At 40.3% G+C, this 24,927-nt stretch overlaps 1 protein-coding gene across 3 annotated transcripts in view; it reads left to right on the top strand.

Moving 5' to 3' along the window:
* Window positions 1-24,927, top strand: part of TAOK3 (TAO kinase 3) — a 2,060,965-nt gene that overhangs the window by 1,273,422 nt on the left and 762,616 nt on the right. For all 3 annotated transcript variants that reach the window (XM_044068327.1, XM_044068326.1, XM_044068325.1), the window contains exon 13: window positions 12,029-12,110. In XM_044068327.1, the coding sequence (XP_043924262.1) occupies window positions 12,029-12,110 (82 nt within the window). The remainder of the gene's footprint in view (window positions 1-12,028; window positions 12,111-24,927) is intronic.

The following is a 24,927-nucleotide window of genomic DNA, read 5'->3' as shown; positions in this document are numbered from 1 at the left end:
GGCATACTTTTGTTGAAGGTTGAACGTCAAGCTGGCACCTCAGCGTTTGTGAAAGTCTACTGCCAATCATTAGCGGACCGGAGTTCCGCTGTGGCGACCCCTAACCGGGAAAAGCCGAAAGACAAACAACAAAAAACTGTAAAGGCTGTCCACAAGGACTAAAGTTTCTGAGTTGCTTATTTTCACTTCTATTTGACACCTTCCCACATGGTTTATTCACAACTCAAATGTTCTGCTCCATTGTTTGCATACTATAGGATACAGCGTATCAGTTGATCTTCATAATATTGGTTTGATGTTACTTTACCTTTAAATTCAAATGCCCTTTGGTTACCTTTTCCCAGACTTTTGTGTTTAAATTCAGGAAGGTTGTTACATTCTTTACGCTGATGAAGTCCCTTTTGATTTTGGGATGCAAGCAGTCAGGTTTTACTGGTTTTTACAATAAATTCAATATTTTGCCTTTTGGATCTTGCATTCTTTGGCAACTTTGCAAGTGTGGATTATTATGAGCTGTGGAACTGTTCCTACATTGGGTTCTTATTTTAAAGTGTGAGTTCATAATATTGGTCACTGCTACAATAGCCTTAGCTATATGGGTTATATCCTGCCAAGGGTGTAGCAGCCAGCAAGCTTAAAAATTTTCAAGGCACATTCCACGCATCCAAACTATCAAGCAGCTCGAGCTCAGCTGACTAAGAAGTTTTAGCATGAAGCCCTTTAGAGCTTTACTGCTGCAGAAGAGTACCCGCCTCAGGCTTTCTAGGATCAATGGTTGGCTTATGCTGTTCCTTTGCTGGGCAGATGACTTCTCTTTGTGGAAGAATACTTCCATTTTTCTTGTTTGTATTGCTGTTTTATCACTTTCCTCTTCAGGAAAGATATTTTAAAGCTAGGCATACTGTATTTTAATGGACTTGTATGAGACTGTAACATACTTTTAAATGAAAGTTTATTTTTCTTTTTAGTTTTAAAGTGGTATGGAATAACTAAAAACATTTTTTGTGGATAAATTGTGTTTATTTAACTTTTCTGGGGCTGGCATAGTGTTTTAAAGTGCCTTTTTTGCTGTGTATTTCTACCGAGTCACTTTTGTAGACTTGTTGTGTTTACTGGCTTTTGCTGTTTGTCTTCCAAGTGAAAAGGCATAATTTTTGGCTTGACTGTGGAAGAGACTACAGGTCCCACGATTGGTCCTTCTTCCAAACACAAAAAGAAAAAAATTAAGCAAACAGGCTTTTGCCACCACATCAGCCTAGCAATTTGCCTCAGCCGCAGGTTAGTGACTCTGCTGTGGCCATTTGTTGTACCTCCGACCACTCTTTTTTTTTTTTAACCTATATACCTATGATGTAGCACCTACAACCACTATGGACCAGGTTTAGCCTGTGGCTGTTGGGGTCCTCTCAGTGGGCAAAGGAGAGCCACTCTGGTCAGTCCTAGGAGACGGAACAGGGAAGGTTTCCCTGTTGTGTCAAAATGCTGTGCCCATCCTTGGGAATGCTGCTGCTGCCGCCATTCGTAATATGGCTGGACCCTTTTTCCTCGTAAAAAAAAGAAACATAAAACCAAGTATGTATGTACTCCACAAATTTCTTTGGATGAGTAGTTTACTGGGTCTGTCTTAGGGTTTAATTCAGACTGTTGATCCTTGTAGTTTCTGGTAAAAGAAAGAGGATATGTCCTTTCCTGAAGATATTCAAGATTCTGAATCTGAGTAGGAAGATGCTGGGATGGATACAGGTTTTATTTTCTCAGATTTTTGATTCAGACTCTGAGGAGAGCTCAGTTTCTAATTCTTCCTGTCTGGATTTCTCTTTTCCTGAGACTATTGCTAGAACATGCCAGTGTTTTAGTGGGATAACACTGAGATTTCTCAGTCCTTAAGAAAATATTATGAGTTGTTACTGAATTTTCCAGATCCTACACCCATTCCTCCTGTTCTGTCTGCTCTATAGGATGTGTATATTACTGCCTGCAGTTTTACTAATAGTCAGCCAGCTGTCCTTAAAAAGGCAGATAGAATGTATAAAGTTCCTCAGTCTTTTAAAATTTTAACACACTATTCTCAAACGTGGCCCAGCAGCTATAGCGCTAGTTTGTCCCACTACTGCTAAGCACCTAGTCATTTTCAGATGTACTCTTCTGATAAGGATTGGAAAGTTTTTGATAGGTATGGAAAAACATATATACTTATGCAACTCTGATTTTCAGAATTTTGAATTGTCAGGCTCATATGTTAGTTTGTTCTTACTAATTGTGAAGGTATGTTTTATCTGCATTTTCCTCTTGTGAGGAAAGATCTGCTTTAAACAACTTTTTTTCTATTGTACACTTTACTGTTCAATGTTTACAGTGTGTATATGACTCTATTGGTACTTATTGCAGGGCTATGGCCACTGGTATGGTTTTGAGGAAGTTTATATGACTGTATTCTCATAACCTCCCAGGTAATGATAAACATGAGATTTTAAATTTACCCCTTGATAGAGATTTACTGTTTGGCCTCTCTGCAGCAGAGGTGTTAGAAAGTGTGATGAAAGGGCATGCTTATCCAAGGAATTTCCAAGATTTTTCAGCCTTCTTTTCAAAATTTTCCAAGAGATTTTCTATATGCTTAACCAGTTCTGGCAAAAAACAGAATAAACAGTCTCAAGAAAATGTGTAGGTGAACAGATGTGCAAGAAGAAACAGCAAGGGGTTTCCAAAAAATAAATCTGGAACCTCCCAAAACCCAGGACTGTCCAGCAAGTCTAAACTGTTTAAGAGACGTTGTGACCCCTGCCCACCCTAGACCCTTTTTTCTTCTAGAAAATCTGAACCCCCATTTTTCTCTTTGGCACCAGATAGTTTCAAACAAATGGGTTGTGAAAATCATTCATCAAGGTTAGAGATGGCAATGGGAGGAAATTCCTCCTTACCAAGTGGCCATTGGTCATCCTCCTGATGACTTTTTTTGTTTCCACCGGTTTTTCATGTCATGCTGCTCCATGGAAGGGTTTTATTCAAGGATGTTCCAAGGATGTTCCTAGTATAAATGAAAGAAAATACTTGGAGACCAGTTCTGGATCTTTCTTTCCTAAACATGTTTGTGATATTGCCCAAATTCAAAATGATGTCACTTCACAACCTGTTACCTTTTCTTCCCTTTTCAAGTTTCCAGGTAACACTAGACTGAAAAGATGCTATCACATACATATTCATCCAGACTTCAGATGTTTCATAAGGTTTTGTTTGTGTATATCACATTATTAGTTCTCTGCCTTACCCTTTGGACTATCCACTGCACCAGGAGTGTTCACAAAGCGTCTTTCTCAGGTTATAGCTCATTGCAGGCTACAGGGTATCCAAATTTTTCCATATTTGAACAATTTGCTTATCTTTGCAGAGTCTTTTCTAAAGTGTCAGGAATCTCTGCCTCTCTTTGGTGAGAGATCTCTTACACATGCTTGGACTCCAAGAGAGCTTTCACAAGTCTTTCATAACTCCTTCACATATGATTGTGTCCTGGGATATCAACTATACACCTCAGTTCAAATAGCTTTTCTTCCACAGGAAAAATAGAGATCTATATGTGTTTCTAAGGTTTTCCATCAGACTTCGGTCGCCGTGAGGGAATACCTCAGGATTTTGGATCTCAAGGCATCTGTGATTCTCACAATACCCCTGGCAAGACTCCAGATAAGAAGGATACAGTGGTATCTGAAATCTGTTTGGTCCCAGCACCAACACACTTTATCTCTTTAAATCAGAGTGCTGAGGTTTGTCAGAAGAGAAATCATTTGATGGAGAGAACAGATATCCTTAAAACCAGGCCTCCTTTTCTCCCTCCCTCACTTGAATATTCCTTAGGGAGCAGTTTCAGGAGGGATAAAACTGTAAGGGGTGTGGGACACCAAGGACAGTTGCAAGCACATAAGGAGATACTTGTCCGGATAAAGGCAGTCAACTTTCTGAACCATTTTTGGTTCCTAGGACCTCTTCAAGTGGTTACAGACAATTCTGCCATCATGTGGTACAAAAACAAGGAAGGGGAAACCAGGTCATACCCTGTTTGCAGACTAATCATGTTAGCTTGGGATACAAGTCAACCTCTCTACAGGCATTCTGCATGCTGTCAGAGCAAAATTGTGTGGCAGAAAAGCCAAGCAGAACCAGGACAAATCCTCATGAATGGAAATTAGATCAGAGGATCTTCAAGATTTGATCCATCTGTGGGGAATTCCTCAAGGAGACCTCTTTGTCTCCTCTCTGAACAATCGGCTGGCAAGATTTTGTTCCAGGACTCCATGCAAGAAGGCCAGGAAGACAAACGCATTTTCTTTTCCTTGGACAAGAATGTTCCTGCATGCTTTTTCACCCTTTCCACTAATATCTAGGTACTTCTGAAAATTCAGAAAGAATCCCCCAAGAACATTGTGGTGACTCCCTTCAGGCTTGGGCAATCGTGTTTCTTCCTTCTTTTGGAAATGGCCAGGGGCAACTATTATAAGCTTCCTCACAGACTGGATCTGCTCATACAAAGACAGAGGTGTTTGATACACCCCAACATCATTCATCTTCAGTTGACCGCCTGAATGATAATGTCTTAATACCTTTTAGGTACCTGTTTACTGCAGACATGCAGCAAGTACTAAAAGAGAAAACAAAGTCTGCTACTAGAAAATCATATATTAATAAATGGAAAAGATTTTCTAGTTGATGCTAACAACATAACCTGCACCCTTTTAGGGCTAGTTGACTATGGTTTTACAGAATTTGTGAGAGTTACTATCTTATGGCCTTTTTATTTCTCTATTAAGATTAATTTATTGGCCATTTCAGGATCTGCCCATGGATCCTCCTCTTTCAAGGCAATCTCATGTCAAAATATTTTTGAAAGACATTTTACATAAGAGGACTCAGAGTAAACCAGTAAACCCTCCTTGGGATCTTAGTTTTGTGTTAGGGAAGCTAACACTTACCCTATTTGAGTCAGATTATCTGGCTGACTTTAGGTTCTTAACATGAGAAACAGTTTTACTGATTGCTCAAACCTGTGCAAGAAAGGTGTCTAAGCTGCAAGCTCTTATGGTGAGTCACCTCTACCTCATTTTCCATTTCTTTGAGAACTAATCCTTCTCTTATGCCTAAAGTGGTATCCGAGTTTCCTTTAGGCTAAAGAATCTGTCTTCCCATTTTCTTTCCTGAGCCTAAAAATGAGGGAGAAAGGATACTGCATACCTTAGATGTCCACAGACAACTCTGGTACTATCTTGACAGAACTAAATCTTTCAGATCTTCTGATTAATTGTTCATTTCTTGTGAAGGTATGAATAAGGGACAACCTGTGTCAAAACGGACCGTTTCCAAATGGTTGTCTAAAGTTATTATCTTTTGTTATACTTACCATGGCAAGTCTATTCCAGGCAGGGTCAAGGCCCATTGTACCAGGGCCTTGCGTTAATCTATGGCTTTTAGGAAAATGTTGGGTTTTAGAAGCATTCTAGAAGCTATTACTTGGTCCTTTGTACCTTCTTTTACAAAGCACTATAAACCTGATTCCTTCTCTAAGTCTAGATCATATTTTACATGGACCATTCTCCAGGGGGTCTTTGACCTTTCTCCTTCCTCCTCCTCCCAAATATAGTTAGCTATGGTAGTCTATCCATATAGCTAAGGCAACTGCAGCAGTGATCAATATGAAGAACACAGTACAGTTGCATATGTTGAACTTACCATAACAGTAGTTGTTCAAATGATCACTGCTGTAGTAGCTGCCACGTTTTTTATGCCCAGGTTTGAAGATTTATTTTTTTGTTTTTCCTAGCATTGGCCTTTCAGGGCTCAGCTTCCTCTCTCTGCTGACAAGAAAGCTCTGAAGGGCTTTGCACAGAAAGTTGTCTTTTAGTCAGTTCATTTCGAGCTGTTTGACAGTTTGGGTGCATGGAAGCTGCCCTGAAGCTTTGGAATTTGACCATCTGTTATATCCTTGGCAGGATATAACCCATATTCCTAAGTCTACTGCAGCAGTGATCATTCAAACATCTACTGTCATGGTAAGTTCAGCTTGCACAACTGTACTTTCTTAGAAGACTTGAACATAGTGTATGAATGTTCCAGTCAGGTATTTTAGAAGCATAGACTAGGTCCATAATTTTATAGAGCATTGCAAGCTTAAAACCTTGTCTAGGGACAAGACAAATTCCAGCATGGCTATGCTACAGGAACTGATGTAATTTTCCAGTTCTCAGGGCGTAAACCCATTACTGCTTGAAAGTAAACATAGTGTTATGATTTCCTTCTTCAGTAACCCTTTCTGAATTAAGATTGTGCATTTGTCTGAGGTACCCTTCATAACAAATTAAGCAGCGGAGGTGCAGCGGTAACATTGTCGCCTCACAGCAAGAGGTTCTCCCGTTCGATTCTCGGCTGGAGCGCCTTCTGTGTGGAGTCTGCATGTCATCCCTGCGGTCGAGTGGCATTCGAAAGACATGCATGAATGGACGTGCCTTCGTTGAAGGTTGGGCGTCAGGCTGGCACCTTGACACCGTAAAAATCTACTGCCAATCAGTAGCGGACCGGAGTTCCGCTGTGGCGACCCTTAACCGGGAAAAGCCGAAAGAAGAACGACCCTTCATAACAAATGAGGAGAGGTCTCTGTAACAATCAGCCCTTCTACCTTCCCCATTGTTTCTTTGTAAGTTACTGAGTTGTGAGGTGTTTTATATTTCTGTTTAAAAACTCTTTGGAGATGAGTTATATTTACTTTATTTGTCCATTTTTGTACATAGTTGCTCAGGTGCACACCTTTGTATACTTCTGCCTCAAGCATACATCCTTTTTGCGGAGAATATTAACTTTGCAGAAGTGAAGAAGACACATGCCATTGCTAGCTGTGCACGCGTGTGTGTGTGTATGTGTGTGTGTGTGTGTGTGTGTGTGTGTGTGTGTGTGTGTGTGTGTGTGTGTGTGTGTGTGTGTGTGTGTGCGTGTGTGCGTGTGTGTGCATGAGTACATGTATAGGTATATGGAGGCATCTTCACTCTACATTTCAGTACCTAAACCGGTCTGTGAGACTCTCATCAGCTTTCATAAAGGAAAAATAATTGTGGATGAAATGGGGCTGTGAGTAATCCCATGTGTTATGATTTACTGCTACAGTGACACTGACATCCTTTGCAAAATTTAGTGTTACAATGAGCCCCTCACACAACTATACTCCATGTAGAGCAGTTGCCATTTTAAAGCTGTATTAATAACACAAGTAAGCTGATTGAGTGTATATTTAAGGAAGAAGCTATTTCAAGTGACAGCCAAGTGAACTTTGCAGACTCAGTTTACATGACACTCTAATTATAAAGTGGTGGCAGTGATGAGTATATTCTAATTATCTTGTATTATTGCTGCATATGTAGAAAAGTGGATTATAACTAAAATAGTGAAACTAACATTAGTGTATGGATAGTTTTAGGAATAAAGAACAACTCTGAACATAATTTTTGAAAGGCTTTATTTCTAAATGTCATTAGAGATAAGACAGTGAATGTGTTAAGCTTTAAAAAAAGTAATGGATCTCTAAACTTATTTAATTTTATTTATTTTGTTAGCTAAGAAAAGCTGACTGTTCCCAAAATATTTAGTAGGCCAGGTTGTAAATCTCCACAGACAGCAGTGTAAAACATAGTGGTATCATGTCCAGAAACAAAGATTACATAGTAGTTATTGAAATGCGTTCATACAGAAAAGGACTATAGCACATTTAGAAAAGAATAAAAAATGTAGCTTACACAATGGAAATAGATGCAGTAATGTACATTAAGCATATGTATAGTGTTTACATATGTGCTTACTTACATTACAGGCCAATAACTGTGAGGAAGTTTTTTTTCCTGTGTTAATATGATTATTTAGTTGGGATGTTAGTCATTTAATATTAGTGGGGATTCAGCTAGATAGGAATAAAAAGAAATATTAGCATGTAATATTAGAGGGTGTACAAATGAGGATAAGAGGAAATATTAGTGAAAGTATATGAGAGTTAATAGAATATGGGTAAGTTGATAGAAATCAAGTTAAATAGTATATATACAGTAAATACAGAGATGATTAGGTTGATAGACAGTGTTTTAAGAGTGTGTGTATACTATTTCATAGAGATGTATAAGTGGTAAAATGCTAGAATTTCTCACAGATGAAGGTATGGGTTGATGTTAATTTGTGGTTGGGAGGTTAGTATTTTATACACTGATAGTTTTTTTGTTGTAATAAGGAAAAAATAAGAAATGCTGTGCTGGCCCACTAACAGAAAACACAAAGACACTGGAACACAGAGATGATGTAATACTTGGAGCAACAATAATTGCAAGAACTGTGTTGGTGCAATAAAAGGTGTTACATCAACTATGAGTTCAAGTCTCTGTGCCTGTTGTAGTAAGTACTTTTTTTCCAATTTTGGATAAAAGTTTAGTATTAGATTCAGATTTCATTTATTTTAGGATGGAGATCCACAGTTTTGCCAAGCAGGGAGAGTATCTCGAGTTATCTGAATTGCATTGTAATATATTTACAAGAAGAAAGTGTTTGTAAGTTTGTGTGAGGGGTTGTTTTAGAGTTCCAGACAGTTTAATTTGTTTAAAGTTTGGCAGTGATGAGTTTTGGAGATTTGTAGTTTATTTGGCTGTCTTGCTCTGTTTGTTCTAACCTGGAAGTTCGGCATTTTCAAAGATTACTAACAGGGTGGGAAGCTAGAGAGTGATAATTTGGTTGGGTGGGATTTAGCTTTGTGTAATGTTCCTAGTTTCTTAGTAGCTTTTGATCTTATGTAATAGATATTGAATTTCAGTTGGTGATCTATGACACTGAAATGTTTTTTGCAGTATGTCGTCTATAGTAATGCTTGGTAGGGAGACAGTTTTAAAATCTTGAGTTTAGAATTGATGGGGATGTGTTGTAAATAGTTGGTGTAATAGTCTTTTTTGTTAAGCATTTGGTAGTAAGTTGGGAGAGTTTGTTTGTTCTCAAGGTTATGCAATGCTTGATTTGTAGCTACCATGTTAAAGTCATAAGCAATAGGGTATGCAGTAGCCGTAGTTGGTTTAAGTAGGCATTCTTGTATATTAGTTAGTGCTAGTGGGGTACATTTTATTTACTTATTTATTGTAACTGATATGTGACTGCGGTGGTGGTGCTGCGGTAGCTTTGTCGCCTCACAGTTAGACGTTGCCCGTTCGATTCTCAGTTAGAGCGTCTAGTGTGTGGCGACATGCATGAATGGGCATTCCTTCGTTGAAGGTTGTGCGTTAGGCCCGGCAAGCCAGCACGTAAAAATCTACTGCCAATAATTAGCGGACCGGAGTTCCGCTGTGGTGACCCCTAACCGGGAAAAGCTGAAAGACACAAATATTTATTTTAACTGATATGGCTTATAATTTTAAGGAGCCATTCTTTGGTTCTCTGTTGTGTTTGGAAGAAATGACACTTTGACTTAATATTCTGTCAGTAGATAGTATGAAGTGAATACTCATTATGCAAAACTGCGTTGTAGTCAGCCTCTTCATGGAGGGGGTGGCTGAGTTTTCTAGCAGTGGCTGAGTTTTCTAGCAGATGTTATTAGTTTATTAATACATGCCCAGACGAATGTTGATGTATCTTTGTTTTCTAGTTGCTGCTTCTTAAAGTAAGTTTAGCGCCTGTATGTATCAGCATGTTTACTTTGTTTCTGAGGGTTTTATATTGTTGTAGGTAGGGATTTTAGTGAAGTTTTCCAGTTGCCCCATAAAGTGGTTCTTAGTGTTATGTTTTGTGTGATAGCCATTGAAGCCTACCCTACGTTTGACCCTTTTCTTTGTATTAATACTAAGGAGATAAATATTTGAAAAAAAATTGTTAAAGAAGATGGCAGCATCATATAAAGACACACACATTTGAGTGGTGCCCATTTGCATTGACTAAGCATGGTGGTGAATATTTAGTCTTGGAGGTTTTGATTTGAGCAAACATAGCTGTATGCAATGATTTTCTGTATTTTTCAATTCAAAACACCTTGCAGTCAATATGAAGTTAAGAAAACACACAAACAGCCAGTAATTCACCAGTATCTTACTTTCTTTAATTCCAGCGATCTGGTACCTCGGCAATTCGCCTTCAAGGATCACAATTAATTGAGTACAAACATCACATTTATATACATACTCAATAAGACAATTAAGTCTCCTAATTAATTGATTGAACAATGAACATTTTTTTAAAGTGACTATAAACTTATTATAAACTTATTATAAATATAAAATATGAAATAAATAAATAAATGAATAAATATATGAATGTATACAAAGTATAAATAATTCATTAACTGCCTAATTCCTGATTCATACCGTTAGGCTTTAAAGTATGAAACTTGAAAATCATTCTAGTTTCAAGCTCCAGTAATTTTGCTACAATGTCATCTCCTCTCTGAAGGAAGGGCTTTCCCAATATACTGAATATTAAACTACTAGAAGAGCCACTATGTTTCTCTTGGAAATGCTTAGCAACAGGACTAACCAAATTTTTGTTTCTAATGTCTTTTAAATGCTCTAAAATCTGTACCCTTACCATTCTTTTTGTTTGTCCTATGTACCACATATTTTTGCATGAACAGCCCAATATATAGACCACCCCTGTTGATTTACAACTAAAATAATGTTTAGAAATGAAATTGACATCATTAATAACACTCAGGTTCCTGACCTTATCACAAATATTACAAGAACTGTATTTTTATCTGCTTCCTAGTTTAGGAGGGATGGGTTACGGTGGTTGATTGCATCTGGGAGCACACACGAGACATTTTGGTTAAATGTAAGGATCCAATTTAAAATACTGATTTATTTATTCTGGTTTGCTGTTGGATTACTTGGGATAGTTCAAAGAAGTTTTATACTTGTAGAAGTTTTGTTTATATGTTGTGTGTTAATGTGCTCAGTTCAGTCAATGTTTGTGTCCTCTAGTATGACTGTCTTCTTTTTAATGTTTGTGGTTGGCCAAGACAGGATTTTCTAGGGTATTAATGTTATAGACTGTGAGATTTGGAGGTTTAGTGGAGAAGAATATTTTCTAAGGTGTAGTTTTTTGAGGAATATTTCAAACTGATGGAAAGTCAAATTATGTCCGGTTAGTCTGATCTTATTCTGGAGTATATGAGAGCAGTGACCGCTGAGCTCATTTTGTGATGCAGTCAGTACGAATAACCCAATGGCAGGATATTAAAATATTGAGTGTAGCCAGCAGCTAGATCTCCATGTGCTGTACAAAATATTTAAAATTGATAGATGCTGTATCAGTTTACAACAGCATCATGCTTAATATGCTGTAGAAGATTACAGTCAGGAACCAGCCATAAAAAGGCTGTGTGTTTGTGAATGGGATGTTGAGAAATTCACCTTGAGGACAGAGCAAAGCAAAGCTCAAGTGGTGAGTCTTGATATCCATGTTACAAACACACAACCACTTTATAATATGAGCGGCCCAGTCGTAATTCTTTGTAATACATGGAGCTTTTGTTCTGATATACTGCTACTAACAGGAAAAAAAGAAGTGTGACATGTTTTACAGCTTTGAAAACTGTAAAACTCTTAATGCTGCCACGCAGACAACACACAAGCCAAATTTCTCCCCGATAAACTGCTTTAAAAGATGTTAGCCACTTCACTATGTCTTTTGTGTGTATGTGTTTGTGAGCCCATATATTCATATGTGTGTGTGAGACAGCAACCACTCTTCTGTAATGACTAGCACTGAGACTGTTATGCTGGAGCACACTTCTGGAGCTTAACAGCACTGAGAAGTGTTTAACAGAAACAAAGTTGTCTTTTTCCTGAATCTGGTGATCAATCTTGGTGCTTCATGCACTGGGACATTTTAATGGGCTGTAAAATTAACAGTTCTTTGTTAAACAGGACATTAACATTTTTAAGAGGCACTGCGGGAAAAGTACTCTTACATAAAACATACAAAGCTAGAAATATGTTTTAAAATACTGACCACTGTATACTTTGTTTTGTAACAGGTCGGATGAATTTAGGAGTTTTGTTGAATGCTGCTTGATGAAGATACCTCAGAACAGGCCACTATCAAGTGAATTGTTAAAGGTAACCGTTCATCCCTAAATATTGGCTTATGGGAACTATACATTTCAGAGGTTTATTGTTTTATTTGTGGTCTTAATGTTAGCCCATCTTTGAGGAATCTGTGGCAAAATGTAGAATAGCTGACTTAAAACTAGGCAACATAGATTTCGTAGACTTCTAAACTGAAGATTGAATTCATCTGAAATTCTGGTATATGTAATATTTGTACCTTGGTTCCACCTCATTAGCCTAGATCAGTACAGTTGGCCCTTACATATCATGTAATGACCCACACTACCCCACCAGCCTTTATCTCACCACAGTAGCCAGCTGCTGATTAAATCAGTGCCATTGAATTTGGCTACATTGTTGGATGTGCTCACTCATATATTTTATTGGCAGTAACTGTGGTGATGAAAGTTGGGTTGTTCAGTCACCATCCTAATGTCAAGACATTGTTCTTCCTTTGTCAGAAAAAATGAACTCTCTACTAGCATTGAGTTTACTTAATTCCTGCCATTTGTCTCTAGTGAACCATGGGTTAAATAATGGATTCCAGTCTCGGAAAAGTACCCACAGTAGACTTTTTGCTAGTTTGTTTCACTGAAGTCAAAATAGTGATCATGAAAATGCCAGTGGTGTTGGCTTCATTGTCTAGCTAGATAAAACCCTATGAACCAGGTGATCTGAGTTAGGTTAGTGTCCCAGACACTGGAGGAGCTGATGTCAGGGAGAGATTAATGACAAGGCATGTACCTACTTGCCTCTCTTGATGGGGGTGCATGGGACTTTGCTAGGGTGCATCCAACACATCACGATTTACTTTCTCCCTGCTTCCTGTTGATAAGGCATTATACTTTTCCCCTTCCAAATATTTAATGTGAAGTTGTCCTATCTTGCCTTCATTCTTAACTGATGGGTTCAGAGCCGATCCTTGACTCCGACTCGGCCATTTTTACAAGCTCGAGATCTTCAACTAGATCGAGGCTAATTCCCTATCCCATCGTGCCCTAGTGTGCTTCCTCAGATCTCATTTGCCATGGAAACAGATTGAGCATTGTCCAGCTGGCTCAGGCTAAGTGACAAACATTTTCAGCTATTTTCTATACCTTTCTTGTATTTTTTTCTTGAGAAAACTTAGAATAGTGTACTTTAATGGTGTACAAAATATTGTACTAGTTTATATCTTAGATTTGATAGAATCCCTTTAAACTTTTAAGGTCTGTTCTTATTGAGCTTACCCTTACCTTATCCCACTTCATAGTTTTCATAAAATTGTGTGTTACTATTTAGTTGTGTGCAGTGTTAAATTAGTATATAGACAGTAGATTTTAAGATAGCCCGGTTTTATTTAGAGGGTTCCTTTTACTTAGAAATTTAGTGTGTATCTTGTTAATACCTTAGACTGTTCTTCAGATTTGTTGGTGTGGATCCGAAGGTTGGTTGTTGTGCTTTTCTCCTATCAGATATTAGTGTTTAAATACTTTACCCTTTTGATAACCTTGTTTTAAATTAGAGAGATTTCAAAACTGCTTATTTCTTTATGATATCAACTAAACAGACAAAAGAATCAAAACCTTCGGGTTTTAAGAAATGCCCCAAGTGTGCACAGAAGATGTCCTTAACAGATGGACATACAGAGAGTGTGTATACTGGTTGGGTGCCATTCATCTACATGACTCTTGCACTATATGTCATTATTTTAGTGCAAGAGTCCTTCATGAGAGGAAAATAAGTTGATTTTAAGGGGATTCATTAAGTCTAGTTTCACTGAAGCCTCGGAAAAAGGTCAAAGCTCCAAAGAAAAAACCAAGTCCCCTTCGTCTGATTAGTCAAAATCCTCCAAGAGATCCTCTAAATTGGGGGAGTCAGACTCAGCAAAAGAGACACCAAGAATGTCTTCGAAAACTTTGAAATAAATTGCACCAGACAAATCTATAACCTCAGCTCCAATGGTTTCGGAGCCGTTTGTTTTATCAGTACGGAGCCGGTCCCCGGCATTGGAACTGGTATCTCCTACCTTGCGTTCACCAGTTTTACAAATGTCAGCTCCCCTGGCGCCATCGTCCAGATCCTCTCGGAGCCTCTCCGACTTTTATGTGGATCGCGTGGTTCAGTGACTACTGAATACACCGGCGTTGGCCAAACTTTTATCGGAACTGACCCTCAGGGCTTCGGAACAGACTGTATCTGCCCCTTCTATCTCGATTCCTCCTCCGACCTGACCCATGGTTTCGGAGCCAGAGTGGGTGGAACCGATGGTGATAGGATTGTTGGAGCCTAGACCTGCCCCATGATCTTTGGCTCCAACTGCGCTGACTTCCTTGATGCCGTCCGAGGAGTTTAGGAGCAGACACTCACCGGTTTGCTCCAGGGGGATGAGTGGAGCCGATCTTTTGTCGGATCCAACTCTTCCTCTTGGTGCTTTGGCTTGCATGAGCTGTGCTCCTACCTCTACCTCGGAACCTGCTCCTGTGGTGCCTGGGGTGTTTCTTGGTTCCTGTGAGCTGGAACCTCCTTTTGTCCATGGGGGTGAGGCATTTGAGGCTATGAGGAGAGCCCTGTCTTCGGAGTTGGCTTCAGCTTCGGTTACTCCTATTCCGTCCCTTAGAGCTCCAGTCTCTGTCTCAGCCAACCCAACTCCACAAATGCGTAGAGATCAAGAGCTTCAGGAAACCCCAGTGGGTGGACCCTTATCTTCTGAGACCTATCCAGAATACACTTCTGAGGAGGGTCCTCAAAAGAAAACTTGCAAGAGGAAGCATTTGGACTCCCCTCAGAAATTAATTACATCTGGCATGAACCTCGATGAATCAGAAGGGTCCCCAAGGTCGCCCTTTGGGGATGTCTCTTTCACAGACATCCTAGAGATCCTAAAACAGAGAGGTGGCTGGAAGCCCATCAACCCCACTGACGAGGAGTCCATGTAACTGAAAGCTTTTAGATCTCGATCCTCCTCCTCCTAGGTGTCTCCGCCTTTCAACGAACTCATGGAATTGGTTTGTCGAAAGGCGTGGGAGTCTCCAGATACAGTGGAGCCTGTCCCCAGGAGACCTAATAAATTTATCACCAGCCCAGAAGACGAAGCATTTTTAGCAAAAGGTGTTCCGGTAGATTCTATGGTGGTGGCGACAGCCACAATAAAGGAGTTATCAGAAATGTCCTCATCTGTTCATCTCCCAAATAAAGATTTGTGCAAGATGGTTAGATATGGAAAGCACATGTTTTCATCAGCGCCCTTTACTGTCAGGTCCCTGAAATATTTAACCCGCTTTACTAGGTTACAGAGAGATCTCATAAAAGAGCTTGGAGATTCTCTCCAGGATTCAGTAGCTGAGGGGACATCAGAGAAAGTGTCATCTCAGCTCTCCACCCTTAATTCCCTGGAGAACTCGTCCATGAGGTTAATCTCTTATGCAGCTGATGGAGCGAGTAGATCAGCGGGTTCAGGAATCGCCCTTAGAAGACACTCCTGGATGCGCCTATTAACTTTGTGGAACCCTTTAAGTCATCCTTTATAAACACCCCGTTTGATGGCTCATCCCTTTTCGGGCCTAAAGTAAAAGAGACTTTAACCAGGTGTGAACAAGAGGGAAAGACTCTGTCTGCTGTGGGAGTACACTTTTCCACCCCTTCCATACCATATCCCAAGGGTCAAAAGGAGGGAAGATGAGGTTCCAGAAATCCCAGAAAGTCTTTCCTGACACTTAGTGAATCCTCCTTCAGGGGCAGAAGAGGAGTTGATAACGGAAGATGCCGACCACGTGGCAGAGGGGGTCCACAGAACCAAGGTGAACGTGAATCTTTTTTCGGGAAGCCTTTTCACTGCTCCTGAAAGGAGGCCCATCTCTCCCACTATGGAGGCAGTCGGGGGGGGGGGACGCTTATCTTTATACCAGTCACATGGCTAAAAATTACAAAAGACAGATGGGTACACAGAATCATATCCAGAGGTTACTCAATCCCCCTTTCAATGCCACTTCCGCAAAGCAGAAGAATCCCAGATGTTCCACCCAATCAGTGGGATCAAGCAACTATAGAAATTCAAAAGTTGCTAGAAAAAGAGTCATCCAGTCAGTCCCCGCAGACCAAATAGGATCGGGAACTTACTCAAGATTCTTTTTAGTTCCAAAAAAGACAGGAGACTGGAGACCCATATTAGATCTCAGCAGACTAAACAAGTCAGTAAAAAAGACAAAGTTCCGGATGGTCACCTTGCAGTCAATACTTCCCTTTCTAGGGAAAGACAATTGGATGCGCTCGATAGACCTTCAGGATCCATACTACCACGTAAAAATGGACAGGCCATCCAGAAGTCACCTGCGCTTTCGGCTGGGAGCCAGTCACTTTCAGTTTCGTGCTCTGCCCTTTGGCCTCACTACAGCCCCCAGAGTGTTCACCAAATGCATGGCAGTAGTTAGGGCTCACCTGAGGTAACTAGGATTCCAGGTGTTTCCATACTTGGATGAGTGGCTGCTAACTGCCACCACCAAGCAACTACTCATCCAAGCAAGGGACACAACCTTAAAACTATTTGCACAGTTAGGGATTACAGTCAATTACAAAAAATCTGCCTTACTGTCATCTCAGCATACCATTTTTATAGGAATAGAATTAAACACAGTCAAAATGATGGTAAAACTTCCAAAAGGGAGAATGCAAGTCCTTCAAAAACAAGTTCTGAATCTTCTACACAAAACAAAGTGCAAGCCAGAGAGGTTCTAAAGGTACTAGGCACAATGACAGCTGCTATCACAGTGATTCCCTTGGCACGCATGCATATGAGGATCCTGCAGTGGCTTCTTTTTGCACAATGGTCAATCCAAATGCTTCTGAAGTCTCACAAAATTATTCTGACGCAGGCTTGCAAGAAAGATCTACTTTTGAGGCTGCAATCAAATCAGGTGATGATTGGCAAACCCTTTGTTCCCCCTGCTCTGCTAGCCACAGTGACCACGGATGCTTCCCATATAGGGTGGGGGGGCATTATATGGGAAGAACAGCCCAAGGCACATGGCAGAAACACGAGGTTCACTTGTACATCAGTGTTCTGGAGATGAGAGTGGTGCTGCTAGTGTTGCAGGCATTCTAAGACTCTCTACCTGTAGGAACGATTGTAATTCAAACAGACAATATGTCCGTGGTATGGTACATAAACAACCAAGGAAGAACCAAGTCATATCCCCTTTGTCGACAGGCCCTCAGAGTTTGGCAGTGGGCAACTTCCTCCCAACTCTTTTTCTAGTAGCAATGCACATCCTGGGAAGATCCATCGTGATTGCGGACAAATTCAGCAGGAAAATACTGATGCCTCATGAGTGGTCCCTCAGACAAGAGATAGAGGAAAGAATTTTCCGCAAATGGACCAGACTTGCTGAGATCTTTTTGCCACAGCCACAAACACAAAATGTAGCTACTACTTTGCCCTCATTCCCCCTCCAGGAAAGTCCCCAAGGGATGCACTGATACACAATTGGCCCCCAGGACTCCTATATGCCTTTCCTTCCTTCCCATTAATACCCAAAGTCATACAGAAAGCCAGCACATTGGGAAGGACATTAATTCCAATAGCCCCTTACTGGCCTAGTCAAATCTGGTTCCTCTTCTTACAACTTAATCTTCAGGAGGAACCTTGGATCCTGGACCCAGTGCCAGATCTTCTGATCCATTCTTCAGGAGTTCCTCACTCATCTGTACAGACCCTCAAGTTGACAGCGTGGCTGCTCCGGTTCCAAACATAGCCTGGTTAGAAATTCTTTCATCAGCCACACAACACCATCTTGATACCTTCTCATAAGACATCTACAAGAAAACTATATCTTAGCAAATGGAAAAGGTTTTCTAGATGGGCCTTAGACAAGAAAATAGACCCATATTCTGCACCCCTTTCTACTATTTTAGAATTTCTAACAAAGCTTTTTGAAGAAGGTGCTGCAGCTGCTTCATCAGGGAACAATTAATAGCAATATCAAATTTTCATGTAAGCGAAAATGGAGCAAACATTATGTCAAATAGGTTGTGTAAAGATTTTCTTAAGGGCACTTGTCTTTTAAGGCTACCAATAAAATCTCCACTAACACCATGGAACCTCAACTTCGTCCTATCCAGGATAATTCTTCCACCTTTTGAACCTGCGTCTTCTTGCGATTTAAAATTCTTAATTTGGAAAACTATCCTTTTAGTGGCCATTACTTCAGCTAGAAGAGTGTCGGAATTACAAGGACTTTCAATCAAACCCCCATACCTCTTGTTTCACAATGACAGAGTTTCCCTGCGAACAAATCCAACCTTCTTACCCTAAGTCTGTTCTGAATCCAATCTAAATCAGACCATAGAATTGCCAGTCTTTTTTCCCGAAGTATGACAAGCCAGAGTACATGCTACACCAATTTGATGTATTCACAGACAGATGCATTTCTATTTACATAGAATGAAAGAATTCAGGGAAAATCTGATCAGCTTTGTGTGTCATTTTCAGAAGCTAAAAAAGGTACAGCAGTAGCAAAGACCACTTTGTCCAGATGGCTGTCAGACTGTATTTCTTTTACCTATAATTCAGCAAATAAGAAACTATCAGGTAAAAGCTCACTCAGCCAGAGCCATTTCTACTTCTTCAGCTCTTCGTGTCAAAGTACCTATAGATACCATTTGTGCAGCAGCAACTTGGGCAATACCTCATACCTTCATCACTCATTACAAAGTAGATATGGTCTTCAAGGACAGGGCTTCCTTTGGGTCCACTTTACTGAAGAACATACTCCTGTGAACCACCCAGGATTAATGGAGCTAGGGAAGCTGTCCTATCAGTTAAGAATAAAGGCAAGATAGGACAACTTCACATAAAGAAGTTATGTTCTTACCATAACGTTCCGTGTGAGTTGTCCATCTCGACATTCATTCTTGCATCCCTCCCTCCAACCCCCAGCCAGTGGTTTCCTATGGGATCTGGACTTCTTAACAATTGGACTTGACCTTGACCTTTTTTCAAGTTTCTTCTCATAATATTGGGATATAATATTTTGTATAATTTTTCTAATATGCACGCAAACAAGATCTGAGGAAGCACACTAGGGCATGATGGGATAGGGAATTAGCCTTGAGCTAGTTGAAGTCCTCAAGCTTGTAAAAATGGCCGAGTCAGACCTGAGGATTGGCTCCGAACCCATCTGTTAAGAATGAATGGCGAGATGGACAACTCACATGGAATGTTATGATAAGAACATAACTTCTTCTCCTTCCTCATTTAACTTCCATGTCCACATTGAAAAGACCAGGAAAAAATATCAATTCTCTTTTATTCTGGTTGTGAAAAAGTCTCCCTTTCTGTCTTGAGAGCAAGAGCTGCACTAGGTAAACGAGTCCTCCTAAATTAACTTGAATATGGGCTCCCCATCATGGCCACAGCCTATAAAAAGCTTCATCCCCTCTACAGTCCACTGAAAATGAATTCTGCTGATTTATTTCTAACGGCCCCAACACTGCTGCATCATCCTGTCCAAATGCAGATGTGTCTCAGAAAATTAGAGTTCAGCTACTCCTAGCGTCTCTTCTTTTCAAACTACTTCAGCCAGATGCCTTTCTGCATCTTGCTGCCAAACTCCATAATAAAATCCCTTCCTACAACCTCCACAACTTCTCCCAGTTGACCACTTTATGCCAGACCTCCCCTCAAACCAAACTTTAATGTACTGATCACTCCTTTTTTATTCTTGTACCCAATCTCTGACAGTCCCTTTCCAATAACCAAAAATAAATCTTTCCCCTCTTTTGGGGCACAACTCAAAAGACACCGCCATCAAAAATCTGACTCTGCTTCCAACCTGTGTTCTCATCTGCTGCTTACCTCCCATATTTACTACTTAATACACATTTGTTTTTCTTCTTTGTTAATAGTAATTGATCATTGATTTAATTGTCTGTTGGGTTTTGTGCTTTCTGTGATTACTCAGTGTTTGTGAATCAGTTTTGTTTTATTTACTTTTTGTGTGTGAATTTCTTCACCTAGGCTTTGCCTACAAATGGCTTGCTGTGGTCTGTGTTCTACCCCAGTAAATAAGCTTAAATAAATAGAATCATCAAAACACACTACCACGTCGCCTAGTAAAAATATCCAAAAGCCTTTTTATAAAAAAAAAATCAATTAAAAAGTAAAATGGTTGAGTGCTTTTTTTTGTGTGTCAGACTTAATCAGAACATAAACAATTAGCAGTCCTAGATATTTAAACTTTAAACCCATCATGTGACCAGGAAGTAGAATAACAATATATCCTTCCTCGACTCACTAAATAGTGTAATATTATAAATTTCCAGAATATACAGAAAAAAAAACTTAGTTGCAAATCACCATAAAATATTTCAGGTGCATCACCATTACATGTAATAGTAAACAAAAGAAAACTTACATAGTGCAAAAGAGCAAATGTAAGGACACAAAACAAAAACAAATGAAAGCACTATTAACCTTTTTTAACTTTTATAGGGTAACAGATTTCATTCTTAACAGACTTGCTATACTGACATTCTTGTTAAGACCTTAGAAAACTTGTATCAGTTCTGAGCTGCCACACAAAACTCATGAAATTCCTCTTTATTTTTCCAGACCCCCCCCCCCCGACAAGGTTATACCTTCTCAAGTATAGAAAGCAGATGTATGCATGTGTTGGAGCACACATTAGAATACTTAGCAAGGGCATTTATCATCTTCTGTTGCATCAGTTCTGAGTTGCCACTCAAAATGCAATATGTTAGGTGTGCTGATATATTTTTGTCCTAAGGCTTTTCTCTGTTTTACCTACATAAAATGCCTGGCATGCTGTCATCAAGCCAAATATATCACCACCACAGTGTTGGAATTCATTCCAAAGAGTTTGTGCCATCTAACCTTGGCCCTTGCAATCTATCTATGTACACTGATTGCAACTGCCATACTTTTGTGTACCTTTGTAGCTGGTAGAGGTGCTTGCCTCACCACCTCTCCTCTCAAAAATTCTCTTCAAATTTGGTTTGTTTTTGTAAAAAAAAAAAAAAAAGGTTTATTGTCTATGGCATCTTGTGATTCCCAAGTGAGGAAAATGACACAAGTGATCTGATGTCTTTTCATTTTTCCTCAACAAATGGTTTATGGATCCAGTTCTTGGCTCTGACTTGGCCACATGCTACAGACTTTGGATCCAACTCTTGAGTTCCTCCTTCTACCCATAATGCCCTAGTCAATTCCCAATACCGCAGATCTCATTTACCACCATCATGCTTAGACTTATGGTCCTTCTGTCAAGTGCTTTTTGAAAGTAAACTTTCTGATCTTAAATTCCAACCTTCTTTTACTACGGTCTCCCTCTAAGTTTCCTGTTTCTTTTTCTGCATATGAATAGTTTCTATATTTTCTATAGTATATTCTTATTGTTACCATAGTTGGTAGTTTCCTTTTTTAAACCCTTTCTGTCCTTTCTACCCCATGTTACAGAGTAATTCTTAATTATGACATCTGGTAATTTTTTCTTTCAAAAATATTTCTTTAAAGAAAGTCTTTTTTTTTTTATTATACCTGTTTTCAACTGTCATGGCTGACAGGCTTTAAAAAAATCCAGTTCTCGTGAGCACAAAATCCCTAACTTGGATGCCCACAAGGAGTGTGTATATTCTCTCTGAGCATCTCTTTTAAACACCAACTGCTCAATATGTGCTACTTTTCATACAAGGGAGTTAGCTGATGCACCAAACTTATACTGAAGGGTCTACTTACTCCCTTAATTACATCATCTTCAGTGGCTCAAAACCCTAGTAAACTTTCTTCAAAGTGTAGAAAGCGCTCTCCACTATAGTCCCCCAGGACTTCTTCGGAACTACCTCTGGAGGGTTTAAAAATATTGAATCCAACGTTCTCAGACCCAACCGTACACACTCCAGATCCAAAATCTTCAGATCTGATCACTATTTCAGCAAGCCCCACAGCTCAGGTTTCGGATACCAAACCCTCGGATCCGAAACCTAGTATCTCATATACTCCAAGAGCTCACTTCCCAGAGTTCATTTTGAATCCTGTCTTCCCTAGGCGCTATTCCCCCTTTATACAAACTCCCAAAAAGCAGGTCCTCCAGAAGTCTTTCTGAAGCAGACATGGATAGGATTTTGCAAAAGTTCCTCAGAGCTCAGATCCAGATGGGGGTCATTTCGGCTCCATGCCCTTTCGGCTCTGTGAGTCTTCCAGCCACTACTCACACAATATTATCACTTTCTCTAATCCATCCTTCAGTTTTGAAGACACAGGACCTGACAGCTCTGAGAGTTCATGAGTCGGATCTAAAGAGAATTACATCCTCAACTCCAACATCATCCCTGACCAGTTCATCTCCTATTCTTACAGATCAGAAGGAGTCCTGGAGCCAAAATATCAGATCCATGAGGCCAGGATCTACTCCAGTGTTATTGGATCAATCTTTGCCCCTTGGAGCCTCAATACAGGACAGCTCGTGTCTGGTTCCCTCCTCCAGCCATGGATCTGTTCGGAGTTATGATCTGTGCATACTGGAAGTCTCAGCTCTGGTGCGAATGGTCATGGTTTCTACTGGTCCATCTGCAGTTGTGGAAGAGGTTTTTCTCTTTCTAGAGATCCAGTCTTTCATTCCTCAGATCCACCTCCTTTCCCCTCTTTGGTTCTGAGCTGTGAGTCCATCAGGTCTATTCCACAGGTACAGCATATTCCACCTAGCTTCCAGTCAGTCCTCATGGAGGAACTCCTCTTCTTGTCTGATACCTCCCCTGAACATCCCTCAGAGGAGATTCTTCAGAAAAGGATGTGCAAGAAATAGAAATAAAAAAAAAAAAAAAAAGAGAAGAGAATGTGGAAGAGGGGGGCACATAGATTCCTCGTTGGAATCTCTCACTGAAGATACTGATTTCAAGGTAGGGAAAGGGCCCCTCAGATCACCCTCTGATGATGTCGCCTTTGGTGACATATTAGAGATCCTTAGACAAAAAGGTAGTTGGTCTTCAGATAACCTTCTCCAGAGAAGTCAGTATTTTTGGAGGCTTTTGGTTCTGGCCCATCTACATCTTGGATGACACCCCCTCCCCCAGCAGATGAGCTTATTGATGTGGTTTCCCACCAGGCATGGAAGCATGGAAGGAGACAGATTCCATTGAACCAGTACTGCACCAACCTGACAAATTACTAGCTTTCCCCAAAGATAAACCTCACTGGAGCAAAAGAATCCCAGTAGATGCTATGGTGGTGACAGCAGCCACTAAAAAAGATCTAGCAGAATAGAGTTCATCTGTCCACCCACCATATAGAGAGTCTAGGGTGCTGGACAGATTACATGCACCTTGGGGTCTGTTAACTGTTTGGCACACTTTACAAGGCTTCAAAGAGATTTGACAAAAGAACTGTCAAATTCTCTCTCTGAGTCCATGTCTGCAGGGGATTTCAAAAGATAATCTTCTCAGTTGGCCACTCTTATCAATTTCTAATGTGTCCATGAGGTTGATCTCTCATGCAGCTAAAGGCACCTCATGTTTGGCCAGTTCAGGTATTGCCTTAAGGAGACACTCCTGGATGTGACTGTGCAACTTTGCAGAGCCTTTCAAGGCGTCTTTCATCAATGCTCCCTTTGATAGAACATGTTTGGTCAGTCTGTGAAAGAAACGCTTACTCACAGCAAACAAGTAGGAAAGACAGTCTGCCATGGGATTCAAGTTTTGTACCCTTCTATGAACATTCTCTAGAAATTGGAGAAGTGGTAAGAAAATTTGGTTCCTCAAATCTCGGGGACTTTTCCAAGATCCATGAAAAGACAACTCTTTCAGAGGCAGAGGAGGCAGTTCTAATGATAGACACCACCCTAGAGGCAGAGGAGGCCTGCAAAGTCAGGGTTTTCTGTGATTCCTTTCTGGATAGACCCTATCAGTGCTCCTAAAGTGCTGTCTGACTGCCCATCTCTGGATTGTCCTTGCACCCAGATGCCTGGGCTACCATAACAAAAGATACACGGATGTTAAAAATAATATCCAGAGGTTACTTTATACTGTGTTCCCAACTCCCAGTCTACAAAAGAAAGAAGCTTCCTGATGTTCCATCCAGTCAGAGAAGGCAGCAGATCAAAAATTCAAACGCTGCTAGACAAAAGAATCATCCAGGAGGTCCCAACAGACTAAACAGGATTCAGAACTTAGTGCCCAAAAAAGACACTGGACCTGAGACCAATTTTGGATCTAAGCAAACTGAACCAGTACGTGAAAGTCAGAGTTCTGAATGGTCACAGTCCAGTCCATTCTGCCATTTCTTTGCGAGGATGATTGGATGTGCTTTGTAGATCTTTAGGATGCATACTATGTCATTAAAATAAACAGGCACACCCGAAGAGGTTTACACTTTCAGCTGGGAGCCAGCCATTACCTTTTCAGAGCACTGCCCTTTGGACTCACCACAGCCCCCCAGGGGTTTTCACGAAATGTATGGCAGTGGTGGCAGCTGACTTGAGACTAAAAGGATTCCAAAGTATTTCCAGACCTAGATGACTGGCTCCTCACCAACCCTCTATGCAACTCCTTCAACAATCCAGAGACTATCTGTTACAGATTTGTCACTTACTGGGAATAACAGTCAGTTACGCCAAGTCAGGTCTGATGCCACTACTGAGCTTGGAGTTTATTGGAGCATATCTAAATATGACAATGCAAATTGCATCTTTACCGACCGATATCAGGTTCATTAAATTCTATCCCGTTTGTCTCCTCCATCCAGATTAATTTTTCAAGCTTTGGGGTCTATGACAGCAGCAATAGTCTTGCTTCCTTTAGCATGTTACTATATGCATTTTCTTCAGTGGACTCTAGCTCT

This window comes from Protopterus annectens, chromosome 4.part0, assembly GCF_019279795.1.
Source record: "Protopterus annectens isolate FY-2018-M chromosome 4.part0, PAN1.0, whole genome shotgun sequence".
Lineage (NCBI taxonomy): Eukaryota > Metazoa > Chordata > Ceratodontiformes > Protopteridae > Protopterus > Protopterus annectens.
This window is presented reverse-complemented; position numbering and strand designations above follow the sequence as displayed.